Source organism: Tupaia chinensis, unplaced genomic scaffold, assembly GCF_000334495.1.
Source record: "Tupaia chinensis unplaced genomic scaffold, TupChi_1.0 Scaffold000316_1, whole genome shotgun sequence".
In the NCBI taxonomy this organism is placed as follows: Eukaryota; Metazoa; Chordata; class Mammalia; order Scandentia; family Tupaiidae; genus Tupaia; species Tupaia belangeri.
The window spans coordinates 1,047,383-1,074,182 of NW_006159809.1; the positions used below are offsets into that span (position 1 = coordinate 1,047,383).

The window sequence follows — 26,800 nt, forward strand, 5'->3', positions numbered from 1 at the left end:
AAATATTGATCTATGACTGAAAGATATTTTCTGGTTGAATTCATCACTAGTCTAGATATGATGTTACCTATATCTGCACTGAAATATGTACTAAAGTACAGAAATCAAAATTTCTAAAGGAGATTTTTGCTATCTGGTGCATGTGCTCACCAGAGAGACAGAGGGAGCCAGAGAGACAGAAAGTAAGAAATCACTCCTCACTTGGGATGGCCATGCCATCATCCCTTCTCCTCCATTCTCCTTTTGGGTTCTTCAGCTTACGTGCACATGCGCCCCGTGTGAGTTTTAAGCTGCCGTCCAGGACTCAACTGCAGTCAATTACGTGGAAGTTCAGCAATGTAACCATTACACCACCTGCTTAACCCCCCCCCCTTATGTTTCTGAAAGTGGTAAAAACCTCTCCAGTGTATCTGGTTTCCTCCTAAATCATAATTTAATGGAATTCATTAGTATAACTCAAATTCTGCTACACCTTAGTAATGCCAATTGGAAATTACAGGAAACGAGACCAGCAGATAGTGGAATGGCTATGTTGCTGGACTCCCATGTAGTTGACCACAGTTCGAGTCCTGGACTCAGTCGCTTAAACTCACACTGGGCATGTGTGCATGCGTGCCAAGATCCTGACGAGGAGAAGGGATTGCAGCATAGCCATCCGTCCTGGGGGTTGACTTCTCGCTTTCTGTCTCTCTGTCTCTCTTCTGTCTTTCTGACACGCACATGCACCCTATAGCTAAAACCACCCCCCACCCCCCCACCCCCACCAAGCAAAAAAAAGGAAATTATAGGAAAGTCTATTCTGAGCTTATTCACCTCTTAGCTTAGGAAGTTCAGATTTGTAACAATTGACCTGCCATCAATCTAATATTTGAGCTTGTTAATAAAACCTCTCTCCTAGGACCAGTAGTTAGAGTAATGGCTATGTTGCTGGACTCCCACGTAGTCGACCGTGGTTCTCATCCCGTACCCTGTGGCTTAAAACTCACACTGGGTGCATGTGCGTGCGTGCACAAGATCCCGAGAGGAGAATGGAGGATAAGGGATTGTGGCGTGGCCATCCCCCCTGGGGGGTGGTTTCTTGCTTTCTGTCTCTCTGTCTGGTGAGCACACACACCCTATAGCAAAAACCTCTTATAAAAAAAAAAAAAAAAAAATATGTTTTCCAAAATAAGCTGAAAAACTGAGAAAAAAAAAGCAAAACTCTCCTTCCCTCTCTTCCAAATAGACACTTTTCTTTTTACTTCCAACTGAAGACTAGAATTCACAGTGGATAAAATATATCCAGCCAGTTAAATATACATGAATAAAACTGGGTAGGACAAATGCAGGTTATGAAAATTGGGAATTCAGTCACAAGAAGTGAAGTGGCATAGGCTTAATAACAAGCAATTGGGGGGGCATGGCAAATATTTAGTCTTGCAAATATTTAGTTCTTAATCATTCCAAGCTGTAGGGGGAAATTCCTAAATGGTAGCTTATTTCAGCTGCGGGTCCTATTTAAGTGACTGGAACAAAAATATACTTTTCAACTCTAAAAATGAAGCTGCATATTAGCCAAGCTTAAGGAGACAGGTCATAACCACACACTCATATTGTTAGCAAAGGTTTGTTAGGATTGCATCTTTATGTCTGAAAACAGCTATAAGGTATAAGATAAGACAAGAAATAATTTTAAAGGAGAGAGTAAATGTTAAACACTGTAAAGATCTGTGTGATCAAATATAATATAAAAAATTTAAAAATGTAAAAAAAACATAAATAAAAAAGAAGAAAATTTAAAAAAAAAGGAAAAAAAAAAGAGAAAGAAATGTGAAAGCAGTTAAAATACCTGTTAAATTTGGATGGAAGAAAATGAAATTTAAAATACCCTGTGTAATATTGAATCTTGATATAAAGGGCAGACTTGTAAAGGTTCTCCAAATGCAGAAGGAGAGTAAAAATGTGCATAATGATAAAATATCCATAAGAAAAATGGTGTAGAGATAATTTAGAATGAATTTCTTATAAATGAATGGTAAAATCATATATATTGAATAAAATATTTTAAACTGTAAAAGATAGTAGTATACAAATCAGAAAGGTTCACTACAGTTCTAGAAAAAAATTAGTTTCAGAGGGGCACGCATTTAGTCTACATGGTAAATGTTTAATTTTTATAAAAAGAAAAGGAGAGATTTTTGCAGAAAAATATTTTCTATACAAAAGTAATTTTTCCTTTATATGATGAAAATAGAATCCATCTTTTAATATACATTCATTCATCATACTCATCTTTTACAGTGTGTATGGATATCAGTGACAAAATAATCCAAATTTAAAATTCAATAATGGAAATTTTTAGATATAAAAAGACAAATATGTTATGAATTTACTTTAAATACAGTAAAAAGTGCTAGTGATTTATGAAACATCACATTAGAAACATATTTATAGGAGGTATTTAAACATAGAAAGGAGGGGGCAGGAGGTGGTATAGTGGTTAAGGTGCTGGACTCCCACATGGCTGAAGGCAGTTCGAGTTCCAGACCTGGTGGCTTGAAATTCACACTGGATGCATGTGCGTGTGTGCCCAAAATCATGAAAGGAGAATGGGAGGGAGAGGATTGAAGCATGGCCGTCCCCTCTGAGGAAGGGTGATTTCTCATTTTCTCTCATTGTCTCCCTCTCTGTCTCCAGGGAACACACATGCCCTATGGCAAATCCTGAAAAAAAGAAAGCAGATATATAATAATTAGAAGAGTACCATTAAGTGAATGTTACATGACTTTGTTTACTTTTAGGTCTCATATTCTATCTGTAACAGGTAAAATTCTGATCTAGGATCTAGACTGATCATCTTCATGTCTAATAATCGGCCAGTGATGACAATGCGGCTCTGGTCTGAGCATCACACTCAGGAGGCAAGGATCTATGGGTGTGGCTAAACATAACACTGCTACTTTTCTGTATTGTCGAAACTTTTAATAATAAATTTATTTTTTACTATATTTTCATGTTAAATTCACATTTAAATTTTTCATTTACTATAACTTTATTACTTTATATTTATGAAATAAATTTAAACAGAATATGTGTAATCTATTATATTCTGTGGTATATAAAAAGATGATTAAAACACATAAATATAGTTATTTTAAAACTAGATTAATTCTGGGACCAGCAGTTGGTGCAATGGCTGTGTCGCTGGACTCCCATGTAGTCGATGGTGGTTTGAGTTCTGGATTGGGTGGCTTAAAATCACGCCAGGCATATGTACATATGTGCCCAAGATCCCGAGAGGAGAGTGGAGGAGAAGGGATTGAGGCATGGCCATCCCCCATGGGGGGTGATTTCTCACTTTCTGTCTCTCTGTCTCTGTCTTTCTCGTGAGTGCACGCGCCCTATAGTAAAAACTTCTCCCCAAAAAATGAAAATTATATCCCACAGTAATAATGCCTCAATTATGATGAAAAACTTGTTAATAATTAGTTTAGAACTATGGCAACATGAATTGGTTAGGTATGTAGCTAATGACCACCCACTTAGAAGCGGTTCACCTATAATTTTTAAATATAGCTGGCACTGTAATTAGTTCATTTATTAGTTTTTCCATTGTTATGCTGTTGACAGGAGTTATTAGTTGCCAGTGTGGTATTTTTAAATCGACAGCCTGGAATGCAAAGATTGGAATGTTTAAAAACTTTTACAAGTCTGAGTCTTTCAGAGAGATTTTATTTTTTTATTTATTTTTTTTTTTGGAGAGATTTTCACTGTAGGGCGCGTGCACTCACCAGGCAGACAGAGAGAGACATAGAGACAGAAAGCGAGAAATCACCCCCCAGGGGGGATGGTCACGCCGCAGTCCCTTCTCCTCCATTCTCCTCTCGGGATCTTGGGCACACATGCACACGCGCCCGGCATGAGTTTTAAGCCACCGGGTCCGGGATGTGAACCGCGGTCGACTACGTGGGAGTCCAGCGACATAGCCATTACGCTAACTGCTGGTTCCCGAGAGATTTTATTTTAATGTATATATAAATACGTTGTTAATAATGCATATTTCTCTATCAGTCAAAAACAAGCGAGGATTTTTGAGTGGTAGGAAGAAGAGAAAACAATTGTATTGTTAAGGGATATAAACTGAAATGAGTGCTAACAAGTCAAAAAGTTTCAACACCAACTAGCCTGATGCTGCATGGACAATGGTGTCGGTGGCAACTTCCCTTGACAAATGGATTTGGGGCCTGCCCTGTGGCCAAGTGGTTAAAGGAGCTAGGTCCCACATGGCTGACCACAGTTTGAATCCCATGGCTGCTTGATACATACCTGGGTATGTGTGCATGCCTCAAACCCCAAGAAGATGGAGAAATGGAAGAAAAAAAATTACTGCAGGACCATGTTCCATTGATGCATGCTTGGTCCTTCTCCGACTCTCTGTCTCTCTACTTCTCTCAGGCAAACACACATGCCTGCTGGTCATGAATAAGGAAGTTAGATTTATAGCCTATGTGATACTTCTTTATCAACAAGGATATCACATATTATTCTTGAATTTTCCTGTTTGTAAAAGTTTATAACTTAAGTTGTAAAGGATACAAACATATTTGGTTAAACACAATGAAACAATCAATTATACTTTTTTTTTACATGTAAAATAGTTCTTATATAGCTAGAACTATGAACTAGACTATAGCTTTAGTTAGACTCATATTTCTAACAGAGTCGTACTCAGGTTTAGCTTATTTAACAGAAATAAGTCTCTGCTTTTCTTTTCTTGCAACTACAGAACATAGTTATTATTGATTTCATATTGTTAGTTTTTCTTGCCTGAAGGAGAATTCAGAAGACATATTCCAGTTTAGAAAAGGCCATTACATTTCAATATTGAGACTTTTGCTATAATGGCTGAATGTGTATTTGAAATACTAGAGAAATATCTTTGTATCCTTCATAAATTTTTAACTGTTATTGAAGTAAAATCATTCACATTGAAAATTTAATGAGCATTTTTAGGTCTTTGGAAAACCATAACAATGTGTAAGTATATCAATACCAGTTTAGACAAGAGTAATTTTTGCTATTGGAGTATTTTTTCCTAAAAAACAAATCAGATTGGGACCAGCAGTTAGCATAATGGCTTTGTCGCTGGACTCCCATGTGGTTGACCGTGGTTCAAGTCCCTGGCCCGGTGGCTTAAACTCACATCAGGCATGTGTGTGTGTGTGCCCAAGATCCTGAGAGGAGAATGGAGGAGAAGGGATTGTGGCATGGCCATCCCTCTGGGGGTGGGGGGTGATTTCTTGCTTTCTGTCTCTCTGTCTCTCTCTGTCTTTCTGGTGAGTGCACATGCCCTATAGCAAAAAAAAAAAAAAAAAAAATCAAATCAAGTTATGTAATTACTATATAGATTTGAAAGTTGACAGTAGGAAGTTATGTGTCATCTTTACATCTTTGTAAACTTTTGGTGGTTTGTTTTTGGCTTTGAAGGTGTGACTCTCAATGTTTTTATGACATATTCTTTTCTATGTTCACTATTCCTAAAAATATATATAATCTCTGGTGTATAAAATGAGAATAAGGGGTTGTGCATGGTGTGGTGGTTAAAGCAGTGGATTCCCATATGGCTGCCCATGGTTTGAGTCCTGTACTCGGTGGCTTAAAAATCACACTGGGCACGTGTGTAATGCTCAAAATTCCGAGAGGAGAATAGAGGAGAAGGAATACAGTGTGGCCATTCCCCCTAGGGGGTTATTTCTCACTTTCTCTGTCTCCGTCTGTCTTTCTCTCATGAATATATGTACCCTAAACTTAAAAACAAACAAACAAACAACAACAAAAGAAGAAAAAGAAAATATTAGGTATGCCAAGAAAGTAATCCTGAGGATTAGTTAGGATTATAAATCTAAAATTTTTAATAAATACAGGTACTGCATTTTAAAACTGCTATTAAAAATTTATTTTAACTGAAATTCTAAAATATTAACTGATATTCTATAAAGATGGTATATTACTTTATAGAAAATGTAGAAAGATAAACAAAAAATGAGTAAACACCACTTGCCAAATTATTAGTGATGAATAGCATATTAGCTTTTTCTGCATAACAGAAATTGAATATGCTTTGAAAAAGTATTGATTTGATTAACTTACTTTAGGACAGAGAGACAGGTACCCTTGACAGAGTTCCAGCACTCCATGATTTTCCCTCAGCCTCCCAGCCAGCCAGAGTCACAAGCTTACCCAGCAGTATACTCACGTACTCCTGATTTGAACCCAGGTTCCCCACATGGCTCCAATATTGTGCAGTGCATCCTACTGCCTACACCACCATGACTAGGCATAAAATATTAGATAATTTTAATATGTAGTTTAGTCATGTGCACATTATCTTTAAAATAGTCTATATAGAATGACGTCAGTGAAAAAGACAGAAACTTTGAAAATAATGTCCTTTTATAAAATAAGCTAAAAACCTGGCAAATGCTGTTGAAACTAATCAAAGGCTTCCAACAGCACATAAAGATTTTATTTTTTTAAGAATGATTTTATTTAACTTTATTTTATTTTTTGAGAGGTTTTTGCTATAGGGCGTGTATACTCACCAGAAAGACAGAGAGAGACAGAGAGACAGAAAGCGAGAAATCACCCCTCTGGAGGTGATGGCCATGCCATAATCCCTTCTCCTCCATTCTCCTATCTGAATCTTAGCCTCGCACACACACACGCCCGGCATGAGTTTAAGTCACCAGGTCCAGGACTCTAACCACGATGGGCTACATAGCTTATGCCAACTGCTGGTCCCAACTTTATTTTATTTTATTTATTCATTTATTTTAATTTTACCAGAGAAGGACAGAGTGAGAGACAGAGTGAGTGGGATGGGGAAGGGAAAGTCAAAAAGCAAGCTGCCAGGTTTGGGGCTCCAATCGTGGTCAGCCACGTGGGAGTTCAGCACCCTTAACCACCACACCACCTGCTAGATCCCAGAACCCATAAAGTTTTGTTTTGTTTTGTTCTGTTTTTAATAGGATCTTATGTTTTCCTTTTTTTTTTTCCTTATAAATACCAGATATAGTGTGGGAAGAGGGAGAGTGAAGGAGTAGAGTATGAGGAAGGACATTAAGGAGCAAAACAGAGAGGCAAATCATTTAGGAGACAAATAAATGGGTTATTTATTGAAGAAAACTTTATAGTATTGTTAACTGAACTAGTGAAAAATGTACACATTGGAATGTTCACTTTGCAAGCTAAGTAACATGTGATTGAACCTATCAAGTTTTAATTCAAGAAAAATGTTTAGTTTCTTGAAAGACACTAACAATAACTGCTCATCAAGTAAAAAAAACTAAATAATCCATACATAGACTAAAAATGAAGGGCTAGAAAAAGGCAATTCATGAAAATGGAAATGAGAAAAGAGCATACTGATTTCAACAAAATAGACTTTAAGACAAAAACCCTAAGAAGAGACAAAGAAGGGTATTATATAGTAATAAAAAGGCTAATTCATCAAAAAGATACAACGCTTATAAATATCTATGCACCAAACTCAGAAGCACCCAAATATGTAAAGGAAAGACTGTGAAATCTAAAATGACTGCAACACAAAAATTTTTGGAGATCTCAACACCCCATTATCTCATTCAGACAGGTCAATGAGACAAAGAATAAGTAAAGAGATCCAGGACCTAAATGATACCATAAATTAGATAGACTTGATAGACATCTATAGAACTTTCCACAAAAAAAAAAAAAAAACCACAAAATTTATATTTTTCTCAGTCCTGCATGGTACTTTTTTGAAGATTGAACATATGATAGGACACAAAACCAGCCTTTACAGATTCAAAGTCATAGAAACTATATCCAGCATCTTCTCCAGCTATGATGGCATTAAACCTCTTAAACCTCATATTAAACTCAGGAAAAACCCTCGAAAATATGTAAAAACATGGAAACTAAATAACCTACTTCTGAATGACTTCATGATGATTGAAGAGATTAAGACTGAAATCAAAATATTCATGGAAACAAATGATAATGAGTACACAATTTTCCATAATCTATGGGACACAACAAATGCAATCATAAGAGGGAAGTTCATAGCAATGAGTGTGCACAAGAAAAAGATTGAAAGGTGATAAAAGGACAACCTAACATCATGTCTCAGGGAATTGGAAAAACAACAACAAAAAATCCAAAAATTGCCAGGAGAAAAGAAATAATAAAGATTTGAGCAGAAATAAGTGTAATAAAAAATAAGCAAATTACACAGAAAATAAATGAGAGCAAAAGCTGGTTCTTTGAAAAGATAAACAAGACTGACACACCATTAGCTAGACAAATTAAGAAGAAGAGAGAAAGGAACCAGATACATCAAATTTTCAATGAATCAGTCACCATTACAACAGATGTAACAGAAATTCAAAAAGTTATTAGAGGATACTATGAGCAACTATACACCAAGAAACAAGAATATCTGGACGAGATGGACAAATTCCTGGAGATGTACAATCTACCAAGATTGATTCAAGAGACCATCGAAAGCCTGAACAGACCTATAACAAGCAATAAAATTGAATCAGTAATAAATAACCTCCCAAAAAAGAAAAGTCCAAGTCTTGATGGCTTCACTGCTGAATTTTAAAAAACTTTTAAAGAAAAGGTAACCCCCATCACACTCACACAGTTTCTAGAGATCCAAAAAGAAAGAACCCTTCCAAATTCAATCTATGAAGCCGCCATTACCCTCATCCCAAAATGGATAAGTATATGACAAAAAAGGAAAACTGCAGACCTATATCTCTGATGAATACAGATGCAAAAATTATCAACAAAATACTTGCTAAGTGTATTCAACAGTATATAAAAAAGGTTATTCATCACGACCAGGTAGGCTTTATTCCTGGGATGCAAGGGTGGTTCAACATACGCAAAACCATAAATGTAATAATACACTATATTAACAGAAAGAAAGATTAAAAAAAACATAGTCATTCCAATTGATGCAGAAAAAGCATTTGACAAAATAAAACATCCTTTCATGATTAAGATTCACAGTAAAATTGGCATAGAAGAATACTTTCTCAGCATAATAAAAACCATCTATGAAAAACCTATAGCTAACATTATACTGAACGCGGAAAAGTTGAAAGCTTTTCCACTAAGAACTGATATAAGACAAGGCCACCCACTTCCTCTGCTCCTATTCAATATAGTATTGGAAGTCCTTGCCAATGTGATCAGAAAAGAGAAGGAAATAAAAGACATTTCAAAAGTGAAAGAAGAGCTTAAATTATCTCTGTATGCAGATGACATGATTGTATCCATAGAAGACTCAATAGTATCCATGAAAAAACTTCTCAAAGTAATAAATACATACAGTAAAGTAGAAGGATACTAAATTTACTTACAAAAATCTATAGCATGTCTATATAAAAACAAGCAGACAGAGGCAGAACTGAAGAAAGTAATCCCATTTACCATAACCACAAGAAATATAAGATACCTAGGAATAAAACTAATCAAGGAAGTCAAAGGCCTCTATAAGAAAAACTATGAAAATCTTTAAAAAGAAATAAAAAATGACACAAAGAAGTAGAAGGGCATCCCATGTTTCCAGATTGGGAGAAATAATATAATCAAAATGGCAATCATATCCAAATAATCTACATATTTAATGCAATCCCTATAAAATTACAAGAAATATTCTTTACAGATCTAGAAAAGACAATCATAGGATTCACCTGGAACCATAAAAGACCCCACATTCCCAAAGAAATGCTACACAAACAGAGTGGAGTGGGTGGCATCTCACTTCCTGACCCCAAAATATATTACAAAGCTGTGATAGTCAAAACAGCATGGTATTGGCACAAAGATTTCTTCAGCAAGACCCTCAAAGCACAGGCAATAATCCTCAAAATAGACAAGTGAATTTAACTCAGATTAAGAAGCTTCTGCACAGCAAAGAACACAGTAATTAGTGTGAACTGACAACCCTCAGAACGGGAGAAAATTTTTGTAAACTATGCCTCAGTTAAGGAAGTGATAATCAGAATACACAGGAAACACAAACAACTTACTAGAAGAAAATGATTAACCCATTTAAAAAATGGTAAAATGAGCTGAATAAACAACTCTCTAAAGAAGACACATGAAAAGCCAAAAAGCATATGAAAAAATGCCCTCATCATAAAGTAGATGCAGATCAAAACTACAATGAGATACCACCTAACAGCAGTCAGAATGGCAAAGATCAAAAAAAGAAAAAATGGTAAGTTCTGGTGGGGATGCAACAGATCTTACATACAGAAAATCATGAAGAATTGACAAAGAAACTAATAGGTCAATAACTGTGTCCAGCAAGATTGTAGAATACAAAATTAACATATAAAAATCAGTTGTGTTCCTGTGTACCATTAAATATAAAAATGAGTTGAGATCATAATTAAATGTATAATATTGAAAACTGTATTATAGAGTTAACTAAACAAGCAAAAATCATGTTGGAAAAAATTAAGAACTGTATAAGTGGAAAAATGTCTTGCATTTGTAGTTTGGAAGATTTTATATTGTTAGCATGAAATACTTCCTTAATTTAGCTACAATTGTATGTAATATCTGTGCAAATTCCAGCTTTTTTTTTTTTGCATAAACACACATTCTGAGGCAAAAATTTGTATGAGAGTATAAGAAACATAGAACAACCAAGGCAATAATGAAAAAATAAAGACAAATTTAGAGGACTTCCTAATATTGATACTTACTTTAAAGCCATGGTAATCAAGACAGAAGAATATTTGGAAATAATACATCTAATAAATGTGTAAGATCTATATGTAGATTTAATCTAGCTATATATAAAGAACTCTTATAATAATGAAAAAGATAAATAATTCAATTGAAAAGTGGGCAGGGGAAGAATTTCAATGAATATTTATAGATAAACACATGGTTTATAAACACAAAAAGATGATTAACATCATTAGTAATTAAAAACCATGAACCAAAACTGCAAGAAGATATGCTTCACACCCACTTTGATGGTTATAATACTAAATGTTGACTAGGATACCAGGAAATGTAAATATTCTTTTTTATGCTGGTAGGGTGGTAAAACAGTTATAATAATAAATGTTGACTGGGATATAGGGTACCTAAAGCCATCACATTTTTTCTACTTAAATGATGTAGCCACTGTAGAAAATAGTTTGGCAGTTCCTCAAAAAGTTAAGCATATAGTAGCTATATGACCCAGCACTCTTAGACATAAACCCAAGACATTTTTTATTTTATTTTAATTTATTTCACTAGGAATACACTCAGCAGGACAAAATAATAGGAAAACCTTCATTTGGAAAAACACTTGCACATGCATGTTTACTGCAGCATTATTCACAACTGCTAAGACATGGAACCAACCCAAATGTTTATAAACCCAAAAAATTTTGAAAAGATATTCACACAAAGCTTGTTCGTTTCTAGCACTATTATTCATTATAACCAAAGTGGGGACATACCAAGTGTCCATCTATTGACCAACAGATAAGCAAATGGAATGCAGCCATATACTGGAATATTCAGCCATAAAAGAAAATGGAGAACTGATGAATGGTACAACATGGATGAGTCATAAGTGTATCATACTAATAAAAGAAGTTTGACAGAATACACATATTATACAATTTTTTTTTAATTTTAATACACAGCAAGGCCATAAGCCCTTTCAACTATCTATCTTATCTGTATTTGATTTTTTAGATTTTCTCATTTTCAGGATTTTCCTCCCAAGTTTTGACAGTCACTTATATATTCTCTATAGTTTTCTTCTTTGTCATTTAATGAGTTAGAAAGAAGTGGCATTATATTCAAATTGTCTTGGCAGACATTCAGTTGGCTTATTTTCCAATGTTGCTTTGTAGTAGACAGTATAAAGCAGTCAGAATTAAACATATTTCCTGTTCTGTTAACTAGAAATACGCTAGATTCAAATTATAATGGGGGTCAGAACTTCTCTGCACCTGACTAATATATCATCTATGAGTAAATTGGGAGTTTGAAACTCCTCCAAAAGAGAATTCAGATAGAACTTATAATATTGTGATCATATCATGAGCTGGAATTCAGTCCCCATTCTCCCCATCAACCATGTATTTATTCTAGATGTCCATGCATAACATCACCAGTTATTCTTATTTGAGCGAACTTCTAGTAATTCTTCAAGATCCACTCCAAATATCATATCCTCTTTCATTTATTTTTAAAATGTCAATCTTTAGTGATCACATATTTTACACATTATTTCATATAAAATTATGGATTTATACATGAGTGTGTATGTACGTATGTTCTTTATGTACTTGCCTATGGAGGAAATGACAAAAAGGGCTTTCCATGTTTGTTATTCATGTTGCCATTTAGTCACAATAGCTGCTCCAATCAAGGAAAAATGTTGAGCCCTCACATTAAGCTCCTCACATCCCATGTTTCTATATATCCCCTTTATGCTTGCACTAGTCCATTATTGTATTGCTAAGAAATAACTGAGGATGGGTGATTTACAAAGAAAAGAGGTTTAGGGAACCAGCAGTTAGCGTAATGGCTATGTCACTGGACTCCCACATAGTCGACCGTGGTTCGTGTCCCGAACCTGGTGGCTTAAAACTCACGCCGGGCGCGTGTGCGTGCGTGCCCAAGATCCCGAGAGGAGAATGGAGGAGAAGGGATTGCGGTGTGACCATCCCCTCTGGGGGGTGATTTCTCGCTTTCTGTCTCTATGTCTCTCTCTGTCTGTCTGGCGAGCGCACGCGCCCTACAGTGAAAATCTCTCAAAAAAAAAAAAAAAAGAGGTTTATTAGACTCAAAATGCTCATGGCTGGAAAAATCCATAAACATGGACCTGGCATCTTGACAGCCTGTGGTGCTAAGTCATGGAAATGGTGAGAGAAGCAGGCAGATCAACAGCTACAGAGAGACAGACAGACAGGAGGAAGAACAGAAGTTTTCCCCTTTCTCTGTTTTCCCTCTGTTGGTCCCAACCAGTTCAACGGTTGTTTTCCAGTAAGGCCCAACTCCTAATGTTCTTACCACCTCCCAACATCATAGAACTGAGGACCATGATTCTAGAACATGAACATTTTGGGGTAAACTGTTACCTAAATGATGGCAGTGCTTTAGAAACTCTTTGCCACAGCTTGAATTTTAAAAAGAAACTAAGTTAGAGAACTCGAACTTCAGAGCATCTGATCATAGGTAGCTGCACTTGGAAGGATGATGCCCATCAGTCTCCTGTTTTTATGGTGTTTACTGCATCCCAATGATGATTTAAGTCCTTTTCTTGTGGTTATTCACTTAATACAACAGACCTAGCAGATCCAGTTCTCCTATTAATCCAGTTTTATAGATGGAAGAACTGAGACATATAAAAACTTAAGTGACATACTGAAAGTCACAAAATGGTAATTGACAGAGCCAGTAATTACAAAAAGTAATTCAGTTCAGCATCTGAGCTCTTAAATAGTATTGTGTTTTGCCTTTTACTAAGGCAAGTGTTTACTATTTACATTATGGAATGCTAGAGAGAAAGCTACAGTACACTGTTTGCCTTCTACTTTGAGAGACTATGGCTTCTTTTATATCGTCATGGAGTTACTGTGTAGTGATTCTCACACCATATAGGAAAGATCTATTAGGTCCCATTTTAAATTAAACAAGCAGTCATCAGATATTTATTATGTGCTTAGAACTAAAGTCTTTCCTACATATGATCTTATTTCATATAGAATACATTTTTGCATTAATGTTGGGAATGCATTATGAGAAAGGCATTATTAGGTGATTTTGTCATTGTGCCAACACCATAGTGTGTCCTTACACACAGTTAGATGATAAAATACTACACACCCAAGCTATATGGTATAACCCATTATGGGACCACCATTGTATATATGGTCCATAATCAACCAAAATGTTATGAAGTGATATATAACTGTACATAAGGTTATCAACCCTTTTTTTTTCTTTAAAGATTTTTGCCATATGGCACATGTGTTCACCAGAGAGAGAGAGAGACAAAAAGAGAGAGAAAGTGAGCAATCACCCCAGAGGTACAATGGCTATGCTGTAATCCCTTCTCCATTTTCCCCTCAGGATCTTGCACACACACGCACACGGGCCCAGCATGTTTTCAAGCCACTGGGTCCAGGGCTTGAATTGTGGAGTTAGCCATGTGGGATCCAGCAACGTAACCATCAGCCACTTGCTAGCCTTCTTAATTCTCTTTTTTATCAATATAAAAATGGAGGCTCAAAGTAGAAATCAAGCATGAAAATAGTTGGCACATCAATCAGAAAACAAAACAAACAAACAATACTATCCTCTTGCCTAATGGGAAGAGAATCAGATGATAGGATTAACAATGACTCCTTGGGCCAGGAATTCACTGCACACCAGCCAAATGTTTTGTTCTTGTATCACAGTCCCTTTATTGATAGTGAGACTATTCCTACCAAATCACATCTCTAAGATTTTCCCAGCATCATGTGAAATTTCATTTTGTACACTCCAGAATGTTATTCCATCAGAACGTGATGTAACAAAATGTGATTTAGCAGTGTATAGTAGTAGTCACTCACTTACTGATTAGTGTCTTTGGTGGAAAAGCCAAGATGCTGAAAATAACAAGGTACAGTAAGAAAAAATCAATAAGGACAAGAACATATATTAATTTTCCATTTTTACTTTAGATATACTTTCACCATTAATCTCTGTTATGATCATGTGTACTCATTGTGTCTTTTATCACTGTAACTTCTGAATTGATCATTGAGAATTAGTATGAAGATGAGGAAAAGTACATAGCTCAGGTCTGGATGGAAAAAACAAGTTGACCTTCTAATTTTCAGTCGGCATATTAGTCAAGTTCCCTATGGAATGGGAGGAGTGTAATTGAAGGGTTTTTGATTAGAATTAAATGAAATGATGTTTATGAATTACCCATTATAATACTTGACACATACTTTTTCAATAAAACATTGATATTACTATTATTTTTATAGAGGTTGAATCAGTGTGTCAAATGAACCATAGTAGAGCAATTGATGTATGAAAATCAACATCAATTATAAACACATCAGATTATATCATACACAGCGACTAGCTGTGCCTGAGTGAGCAGACTCAAGAATGTAGGTAACATAGTCTCCAATAAGCTGGTAAAGGGCAGGGAAAGGGGATACCATCAGAGCACAGTCTAGATACACCCTTCAACAGTCCCCTCTCTTTATGGCAATAATTTTTCCCCAGGGTGCTATATAATTTTATAGGCATGTGTTTCTTAGAGAATATGAAGAAAAGGCATCGAGGAAATCTACAATGTTACTCATCTTGCAGGAGAAATGTGCTGACTGATACACTTCCAGACTTAGAGACAGCTTAATCTTGCTTCAAGATAACTAGACTTCTAAGATATGCACATACCTTACTGGTCTGAAGAATGCAGCTGATAACTGTGCTATGAAGTTATTTTTGGCAGGTGCATTTCCAAGTATTTATATCTGTGTCTTTCATCACAATTTGCCTGAAACTCTCAATGAGGAAGGAAATGTCAACTTTAAAATCTACTTTTAAATTAAGTTATTAAGATATCATTTCTAGGCTTCCTCTGTAGGTCTCAACACTTTATCTCCATGATACATACTGCAGTAAATGGGGTAATTATCAGGTTGCCCACTGAAGGCCTATTTTAAATGACACATAATCATACTGTTGCAACACATCATTTTACATTATCATTTTCTTACCCTTATGCAATATTATCTAGGGTGGGAGTACTTACTAGATAAAATTAGAATGCACCAGTTTTTTTTTTTTTTTTAACTAAAGCTACATCAGTTTTGAGATGAAAATGTTAACTCTTCCAACAAAGTATTTTTTAAAATTATGTTTCTAAATAGCATCAATATATTGAGAAAAGTAAGAAGCAAGTTATAAAAGTGTCTTTCTCCATAAAAAACAAGCCCCTGGCATTTGATATAGAGTAGACAAACATGGAAGATTTATTGCTGAGTGAAGCAAGTCAGGCTATGAAACAGAGACATTGCATGTCTCGGCTTAACATATACCACAGTTGGTAGAGACTGAAAGACTGGAGGACATAAAAGCATTGAGAATTATTATGGACACAGGGGCAAAGGGGAAGGAGAGTGGGAAAGAAGAAGAGTGCAGAAGGGAAATTTGAAGAAAAAATGGAAAAATAAGACATTTGTGGAACACAAATATGGTTTGTTGCCTGTTGATGATGTCGTGTATGGTATTCTCAACTTGCCTGGTGTGTTGGGTATATCATGTTGGGTAAAATCTCTTTACAATCTATATGATGTATAGCAATTGAATATATAGAAATAATAAAAAAAAGTTTCTCGATCCTTAAAAGTCATACTATAAGTATATACAACACATACATTTAGACACATACACCCCCTACCTTAATGTCTTTTCCCACTTCTACTCTTACTTTTGAATTTAGTTTTCCAAAAAGTCTTAGTCTACCTCTGAAAAAATGTAGTACATTAGTAATCTTAATTTTAGTGACATGTGAGGCTTTTAAACATAGTAGACTGTTAGCTTGATCAAATTGGGGGAAAACACACAAAAGAGATTAGACTTTTTTTTTTATTAATTGAAAATTGTTCGTTTGTTATGATAAGCATTTGGTTTTATGGATAGTCTTTTTTTTTTTAGAGATTTTCGCTATAGGGCACGTGCGCTTGCCAGACAGACAGAGAGAGACATAGAGACAGAAAGCGAAAAATCAACCCCCAGGGGGGATGGTCACGCCGCAATCCCTTCTCCTCCATTCTCCTCTCGGGATCTTGGGCACGCACGCACATGCGCCCGGCGTGAGTTTTAAGCCACCGGGTCTGGGAAGCGAACTGTGGTCGACTACGTGGGAGTCCAGTGACATAGCCATTACACTAACTGCTGGTTCCTGGTTTTATGGATAGTCTTTAAAATAGTGTTTCCAAAGTCTCCTCAATTAGATTTTGACCAAGAATAATGACTCATTTTTAATGTCAATGAAGTCTTGGAAATTATAAAGTGAGTTGATTTAGATTTAAATTTGAATGATATTTGGCTTTTATGTACAAGAACATCTTTGAAATACTTCTGGAAAAGAAATATAATTTGATTAACAAAAAGCACATGTATCTTCTGTCAGTGGGACAATTGTTACCACTAAACAAGGCTCTGTTTTCCCATTTTATTTTTTTTCTTCTCAGGACAGTGATTGTACATATAATTTGGTAGGAAACAGAGGCATCTGATATAATGGCCCCATGGTTAGCAAATACATCGAGCTAAGGAGGAAGCATTACATTAGCCTAAATAGAATGAACTCAACAGATGTAAAACAAGTCTTTGGAGATCTTACTATGATATAAAATCTGAATACATGAGGACCACAGGTTACAGTATCTAAATATGGAAAATATCAAAAGACTCCTTGAGTCCTTCAATTTGCACAGACAACAATTAAGGCCTGCCTCTATTTTCCTGTATCAGTGCTGCAGAGTGTCGTATCCTGGGCCAATATTACAGAAGCCAAAGTGTCATTAAGCTTTGGAGCATCATAAGTCACCCGCCCTGTACTTTATTGGAGACAAGAATAAGAGAATAAGACATCCTGAAGGATCCACAAATATGCTATGTTGAAGAAAGAGAAGGAGAGGTAGGGGGAGAAGGAGAAAATAAAATATCTGTGTTACCCTCTGAGCCCTGCTCTAGTGTTTTAAGGTATTAGCATAATCACTATGCATATTGAGTAGACAGAAGTACCAGGTCATTTTCCAGATAAAGCTCTGTTGAGTTGGAAAACCTGCAATAATTACCCGATCCATTACTCATCAGTTTAAACACTGATTAAAATTATTATTCACTTTAAACTGATTGCATTAAATTGCAAGTGTTAGTTACTCTCCTCAAGACTTGGATTTTATCATTTTTCTGCAGGGACTGAAATTCTACTGTTACATAGGACTCTGGCATTTTTAATGGATAATATTCTTACCTGCTTTTCTCTCTGCCATGTGCTCTTTGATTAGTCTAGTTTATAAACTAAAATAAACTGCTGATGTTTCCATTTTGTTTAAATCTCAAAGTCATTGTCTAATGCAAATGGGAATTACCAGATTGGAGGTATGTCAAAGAATGCGAATGTGCAGAATGTTATGCAGAAAAAGAAAAAGTATGTCTTTTGTCAGAGTTACTTTAATTCAGAGTTGGCCAGTGAGGCGAGTATGTTGGTTACCCTTCTCACCTTTCCATGCCCTTCACATATCTGTTAGACACAGCCTGCAAAACTAGCTGCTTTCGTTGTACTGTGTTTTATAAGGTCGCCTGTGCTTTACACATTCTCAAGGAGCATGCATAACATATTTTATTTAATTGGCTCATTAACAGCTATCAAGAATTAAGTACTGTGTAGCTGACTTTGAATGTCAGCTGGGGTTCAATTTATTTATCAGGCAATGATGGGAATACAGAGTGACTAGTTTGTATATATGTGTGTGTATGTGTGTACACACACAGAAAGATATATACACAGAAAAACAGAAATTGCCACTTATTTTTCACATTAGTAAATTATGGTTACATAAATATATATACAGTTAACTTCTATAGCTAAGAAGCACCAGGAGAAAGGATTCCTAGCACTTCAAAATTGTATATAGTTTATAATAATTAAAAATAAATCCAATGGCCAAAAAGCTATCAACTCACTAAGAAAAGAAATTGTACTGTGTTGAAAGATAAAAATAAAATGTTTAAACACTGTAAAAATGAATAGATAAAAATGGTATATCATTTTATATGGTAGATAATGGAAATTTATATTTGACAGTTGGGTTGATACATGTAAAAATATAATATTGGGACCAGCAGATAGCATAATGGTTATGTTGCTGGGCTTCCTCATAGGCAACTACAGTTCAAGTCCCAGACCCAGTGGCTTAAAACTCATGCCAGGCGCAAGTGCATATGTGCCCAGATTCTGAAAGGAAAATGGAGGAGAAAAGATTGCAGTGTGGCCATCTGCCCTAGGGATGATTTCTCACTTTCTGTCTCTATTTCTCCAGCAAGCACATGTGCCCTGTAGCTAAAATCTCTCTCAAAGAAAAAAAAAAAAAAATTCTACTATCTGGAAATTAGTGATGCTGTGAACAAAGTAATGCCATCTGGCCTCCATGCTGAACCCTCTTTCTTGGGAGATTTGAATGTTTATCAAAAACACACAGACTGATTCAATAGACCAGTGTAGAATTGAAGTAATCTCACATTGAAAGCTTCTGAATCACATTGAATAGGGGAGTCATTAATGTGTTGGCTCTCAGTACCTCAGCAGGTATAAAATTTTGAGTTTGAAGTCCACTATTTTTCAGATACTTGTAGATTGGAGAAAATTAAGGAACTGTTGAAAATACTCTGAAAACTTAAAACTTGAATTAATGACATTAACAGTGTGTATTTACTTTTAACATTGGCCAAGTATAAGCATGATAACTAAAATTAGTACCACTATTTACAATCTAAAGGATGTTCCATTATCTAATTTGCTTTTCACTATGACATTGTGATAAATGGATAGATACACATTTTATAGATTTTTTTAAAGCTAAGATCACAAATATAATGGCTTAGGAACTAGCAGATGGCATAATATTTACGTGTGGGACTCCCATGGTTCAAGTCTTGGATTGGCGACTTAAAATTCACACTCTGTGCATGCCTGAGATCCCAATAGGACAATAGAGGAGAAGAGATTGTGGGGGACCAGCAGTTAGGGTAATGGCTATGTTGTTGAACTCCATGTAGTCGACCGCACTTCAAGTCCAGGACCTGGTGGCTTAAACTCACGCCGGTGCATGTGTGCATGCCCAAGATCCCGAGAGGAGAATAGAGGAGAAGGGATTGAGGTGTGGCCATCCCCCACTGGGGGGTGATTTCTCACTTTCTGTTTCTCTGTCTCTCTCTGTCTCTCTGGTGAGCGCATGTGCCCTGTAGCAAAAACCTCTCAAAATAAAAAATAAATAAATAAATAAAAGAAAGGATTGTGGCATGCCCATACACCCTGGGACTGATTTCTTGCTTTCTGTTTCTCTGGAGAGCTCATATGCCCTATAGTAAAAATCTCCCTCTCTCAGAATAAATAAATAAATAGCAGCTTGTCCAAAGATATAAAAGAAAATGGCAATACTTAGATTTGAATTGTTATTTTTTTAAATTCCAAATGACATTTTTTTGGTAATTTTCTAGTAAATTATTGTGGGTTTTTTTTGGTACCAATATAACTTTACAATTTGCTATTATAATTTTATATTTAAATTGAAAAACAGTCACTGAAAATTTATATAATTTGTGAATGAGTCATAATTAAACATGAGTATGGCATTGTGTTAAAATATTTCTATGAATTATTCTACTAAGCCCTCAAAATAACTCTATTAAGAAAAATAGTATACTTTCATTCGTTTTGGAGCAAAAAAAAAAACCCTTGTATCTTACATAAATTGTACTAACCCAAGGAAAGAGCTCCTTCTTTTTTTTTTTAATGAGAGGTTTTTTGGTTTTTTTTTTTTTTTTTTTTTTTTTTTTTTTTTTTTATGTGCGAGAGAGGTTTTTTTTTTTTGTCATAGAGTGTGTGTGTTCTCTGGAGAGTCAGAGTGAGCCACACCGCAATACCTTCTCCTCCATTCTTCTCTTGGGATTTTGGGCATGCACCTGGCTTGAGTTTTAAGCTGCCAGCTCCAGGACTCAAACCACAGTCAACCATGTGGGAGTCTAGTGCCTCAACACCTATGCCTCCTACTGACCCTAGGAAAGAACTACTTAATGGCAGAAATTTTATTTTTAAATCATAAATAAACTCCAGTTCTAGAGCTGTTTAGCATTATACCGTACTCTGCATTTAACATGTAGATTCCTTCCTGTCTTAATAATGCACTTTTTATATTTTGCTATGAATTCAAAATAACTATTATCTATTGTAACCCTGTTTTCATGCTTGATTTTCCCAAAAGATATTAATTATTTTATTTATTTTTATTTATTTTTAATTGACCAGAGAGGACAGAATGAGAGAGAGAAAGGGAAAGTGAGAGAACAAGCTGTCAGGTCTAGGAATTGAACCACAGTCACACATGTGGGAGTTCAATGCCTTTAACCACCATGTCACCTGACAGCCCCATTAATTATTTGTAATAAAAATAAATATACCACTAAATTTTCTGATATTATATTTTTAAAATTGCAGAACATAGTTCACGTATATCCCTTTTTCCAAAGATCCTACTCCAGTTTCTTCATGGATATTTTATCTAAATACTTCCTATTATTTAATATTAAGTATCTTTGTACTAGAAAATAATGCATATTTCTAAAAAAAAGCTTTTGATAATGTCCCCACACTAAAAAAGAAAAAAAATTCAATGAGGTTATTAATAATTTATTCACCAAGGGCAATCTACTATTAAAATTTATGTACCTTCATGTACAAGCTTTTTTCCCCTAAGTGTAACATTAAAAAAAGTTAAGGGATAGGGAGTTTACTAACTGGCTCAAGATTATACCATGAACAAAAAACGAAATCCAAATAAACAGTCCAGTGGTTTCCTATCATCGAGTAGATTGCAATGTACATGTTGTAAGCATCCTCAGCTCAAAGACAGCACACAGGCAGACAGGGGGCCATATTGGATCTGCAGGTACCACTACTCTAACTGGCTTCTAAAACACACAGCCAGGAACACAGCAAAATAGTATGCTGCTGCAAGGGGGCTTTGGTGACTCGCCTGATCAAAAATGTGAACCTGGAGAACTGAGCCAACCAGGACCAACATGATGAGACCCTGTCCCACTCCCAAGCACCCTTCCACGAAGAGCCTCTGGCAGGAGCTGGTGAACTGCCATCCAGAAAGTAAGGGAGTGTCTGACAGAAAAGATGACAAGCTGCTGTCATTACTAAAAATGTACATTGATTCCAAAGATCCTGTGGCTTCTGGGCAGGTAAAAGATGCTAAAATACATCAAGAACAAAAGGAATTCAGATGGCTGAGAGACCATCACTTTGATATGATGATTATGAACATTCCTAAAGGCAAAGTTTCAATTGTAGAAGTATTGACACTTCTCAAGAATAGTAAACTTGATCTAGAAACACAGACTTTTAAGAAAATAACAAGAGAACAATACCATTTAGAACAGAAAGATATAAATTCCATTCTCAAATATTTTGTTACTTTTGAAGTAAAAAATATTCCCTCCTGAAGACAAGAAAGTAATACAGTCAAAATGAAGAAAGTCATGGATTTTTTTTTTCAGCTATTTTGTAAGAATATTTTTTTTATTAATTCACTTTACACCATCACAACACACAAATGAATTTTCCATCCAAAATACACTGTGCATTGTCTCAATCAAGTACATCCACATATATGTTCTCAAAAAATAATTTTCCAATTCTTACGTCCTGCATACCTTGCCCTTTGTCTTGCCATCCCTGATTCCCCATCCCCCACCCTCTGCTATGTCCCACCTTCCCCTCCCCTTTTTCCCTGGCATCCATGGTTGCCCTCCATACCTTCCTCCCCCCCCCATTCAATTGTTCTGCCAATGAACTTAATTAGTCTAAATAAATCCATTAGCTAGCACAGCTGACACAAACCTACACATGTATCCTAGTCTGACCCTAGGCGTAAACCCCGGTGAGTAGAATGAACATACTATAAAGTAATACCCAGCTGTGCCCATACGAAAGTCATGGATTTTTTATTCTATGTGTAATTCCCATGCCCATGTTCTGTAAATTTTACTTTTTAGCATATTAAATTACATACATTGCTAAAGGTATTTTAAAAAACACACACAATAAAACAAAGAACTTTGTTTTGACTGTCATTTCCTTAATTTTTTTTTTTTTAAAGAGAGATTTTTGTTATAGGGTACATGCACTTGCCAGAGAGAGAGAAACAGAGATAGAAAGCAAGAAATCACCCGCCAGGCGATTGGCCACATTGTAATCCCTCTCCTCTATTATCCTCTAGGAATTTGGGGCATGCGGGCACATGTGCCTGGAGTGAGTTTTAAGACATTGGGTCCAGGACTCAAACAGCAGTCAACTATGTGGAGGTCCAGCGATATAACCATTATGTCATCTACTGGTCCTTTGACTATTATTTCTAAAGATGCCTGTTAGACACCCCGTTGGAGATATCTAGTTGGGGTTATTGAGAGAAACTGGAGATATGGTTTTGGATATAACAGATGGTATGAGGTAAAAAGAAAACAATGCATTGAATATGAAAAGTTACTTTAAGTGTGCATGGCATAACTTTTGCTTTATCTTGCATTTCTCCCCAAAATGGTCAAGTCAGATCATTCCGAGACCATTCATTGCTCTTTATGACTGACTTCCACACTGCCACTGTATGTCAGTTAATTACTTGGTGCAAAACATGCTCATAAAAGAAGAGTGTTGTTCGGCCTAAGAAATCCCATGTAACTCATTTGAAAAGGAAACAAAATTATTGAGTCTCTTGCCAGTGACTTGATTCTAAACAAATTATGCTGGTCAGCCATATGGAATGTGTCCCAAATGATGATTGAGGAGGATCTGGCATCTCACTTGCAGAGCGGTGCTGATTCCAGGCCAGAACATAAGCATTATGTTTAGTTTCTTGCTTTTTCATTTTAATATCTAAGTGCCAAAGTTACTCCAGTGAGAAGAAGAAAAAAAAAAAAAAGAAAAAAAGTAAGAAAGGAAAGAAAAAAGGCTTTAGAATATTTAGACAACTTAACAGAAGGAATTACCACTGTGACAAGATAATGGTTTATTACTGAAAGATAAATGTCCTTCTATAGCCAAAGACACTTGTCAGGAAATAAAAAAACAATCGAGACAAACACGATATATTTATTTTGAAGTACATTCTTTTAGGATGATAGCTTAGTTTTCTTGATTCTAGTATGCTATATAACCATGTATAAAAGAATAAATTCAGCTGCAATTCTAGGAACCATTGCCAAGTTTTACAGATGAAAAGGAGATTGTCTGACCAAGTTTAGAGGGAGAAAAGACTTTTTTTTCAAAGTGACAACTTTGACTGACCCAAGTAATACATAAATCTATAAAAGTTGCTTAGAAATGCTTATATTAATACTCACTGAATAGGGAAAACTTTCATTCCTAAATACAATTTCAGGCATTCAATTAAAACCGTGAAGTAATAAAAGCCAAGACTCACTGTCTTAAGATTCAGAGGAACTAACTATTCAATATTATCTGTATTGAATTGACACAAGAGAACTATTTTAACTCTGTGAATAAGTAAGATTATATGGGTCATATGCCTCATGTAGAGAACAAAAAAAAAAAAATTGACATTTTGCCTTAATTAACTTCACACTATGTTTTAACAATCCAAAATTGTTTATTATAATATGTGCTCTGGTTAAATCAAGAAAACCAATTGTTCCAATTCCTCTTGAAATATATTAGAAATACAAAGATAATTATAGAGTATTTCACTTTGATTCAAAAGAAACAAGATCGGAAAGAAGTAGATTAAAGTAGAGAAGATACAGTACTGAGTGAGGAAGTGGCTAAGAAAGAGGAAAGACAAATGACCAACTAAAATCGAGGAGAAGGACTTTAGGTACTATGAGTTTCAAAGGATTCATAACATATTGACTACGGCCATCTTCGTGGCATCTTCCTCTAACGAAAGCCATAGACTTGGCTTTCATGGGTAGTATCTATAACTGACATTAACTACTCTCACTCTTTTGCTCACACTTTTTATTTTTCCCTTTTCAGCCAGAAGCACCTTATACAGGAGCCAAAACAAGCAATTAAATAAAAAATGCCCATTCATGACCTCTGATCTTTGGCCTACAGAATGTTCGCAATGACGAACATATTAAAACACATCATTTGTCTTTTGAGATTTTATTTTGGTTATTTTGAGATAGAAAACTGAAGGAATTAGGAATGACAAAATAAAACAACATGGCCAAGAAATGTTGTCATAGGTAGAACTGGCACGAAAGAGTCCGTAAAAGAATCTAGACTAGAACAAAAATTTATGGAGGAACAGAGACCTGCAGAAGCCAAGTGGGAGCCGGCTCTGGGAAAGCTGATGCAGGAAATGGGCTGAGTCACATTTCTGTGCATGTTTACTCATGTGGAACACTCCCCCAGCTCCAGGTTCCATGAATTTCTGAGCTGTTATGAATCTTACTGTAGCTTTTTATGTAATTCACTTCCCCACTCGGTAGTCAACCTTCATACAGGTTGCACTTATGTATGTATGACTGCATATGCATGGATGTATCTGTGTATGTATTTCAACAGTTCCATTCTTGATTCTCACTAAACATTAGAAGCCTATGGGAGCTTTTAAAAATGACTAAGAGAGGGCTGGAAGGTGGCATCATGGTTAAGACACTGGACTCCCACATGCCTGACCATGGTTCAAGTTCCATACTGGGCAGCTTTCATACTTTTCCTTTCTCTCGCTCTGGTCAAATTGAAAATAAATGATAATAACAAATAAAATTAAATAATAATTCTTTTTTAAAAATTTCTAAGAGATTTAATGAGCCTGGGGAGTGGAAAGGGCACTGGTATTTTATCTGAAACCTCCCTAGGTGATTCTAAAGTGCAGCCAGACTCACTGGACTAGTTTGGTTGAAATCAAAAGAGCCATGCTCAAATTCATGTTATTAATAGTAAGAAAAGGTAAAATTAACCACTGCCGCACTATGATTTAACAACTAAATTGCATGTTACTAAACTGTGAACTAGTTATTCTTTTAATTAATGGTCTCCTTGTGGTTAATGATAATCCAATTAATTTGTTTAGCTTGTTCTAGGTTTCAAAGCATTTCCACACACATTATCACAATTGCTTTAATGGTAAGGGCATATTATACTGTGAGACTACTCTCTTCCATAAATTTTATATTTGTTCCATAACAATTTATCAGTTATTCAGACTGTAGCCCATTTTTTTTAGAGGTTTTTGCTATAGGGCATGTGCGCTAGCCAGACAGATAGAGACAGAGAGATAGAAAGCAAGAAATCACCCTCCAGAGGGAATGGCCACGCCACAATCCCTTCTCCTCCATTCTCCTCTCAGGATCTTGGGCACGCATGCACATGCGCCCGGCATGAGTTATAAACCACTGGGTCCGGGACGTGAACCACGGTCGACTACGTGGCAGTCCAGTGACATTGCCATTACGCTAACTGCTGGTCCCATGTAGCCCATATTTTAAATAATTTTCTTGACTTTATTTTATATCTTTACTGTTAGCATAAATGAGTGGTTATCTTTCCAAATCAGTATATATCCTTCTCATCAGGGATCAGCAAATTTTGTATCAGAAATCAGAAATGTTTTTCTAGGGGCCAGCAGATGGCATAGTAGTTGTGTCACTGAACTCCCACATGGCTGACCATGGTTTGAGTCCCAGATCCATTGGCTTCAAAATTATGCCAGATGCATGTGCATACATGCCTAGGATCCTGGGAGGAGAATAGAGGAGAGAGGATTATGGCATGGCCATTTCCCCCTGTGGGGAGATTTCTCCCTCTCCCTCTACCTGTCTCTGTCTCTCTCTCCAGCGAGCACTTGTCCCCAAAGTCGAAAAAGTAAAGAAAAAATATTTTTTTAATAAAGAGCTAGCAATATGCTTTATTTATTCCAAATTCTTAAATATTTAAACTTTTGTAAGCCTGATAGTCTGTGTTGTAATTACT

General features: G+C 35.8%; 2 protein-coding genes across 3 annotated transcripts in view; both read left to right on the forward strand.

The window, feature by feature from the left end:
- The window catches only part of LRRTM4 (leucine rich repeat transmembrane neuronal 4), an 847,085-nt gene that overhangs the window by 501,591 nt on the left and 318,694 nt on the right, over nt 1-26,800 (forward strand). The window lies entirely within an intron of this gene.
- Nucleotides 21,877-22,305, forward strand: LOC102477886 (NADH dehydrogenase [ubiquinone] 1 alpha subcomplex assembly factor 4-like). The gene has a single exon (XM_014588885.1). It carries the CDS (start codon nt 21,877-21,879, stop codon nt 22,303-22,305), a length of 429 nt encoding a protein of 142 aa, XP_014444371.1.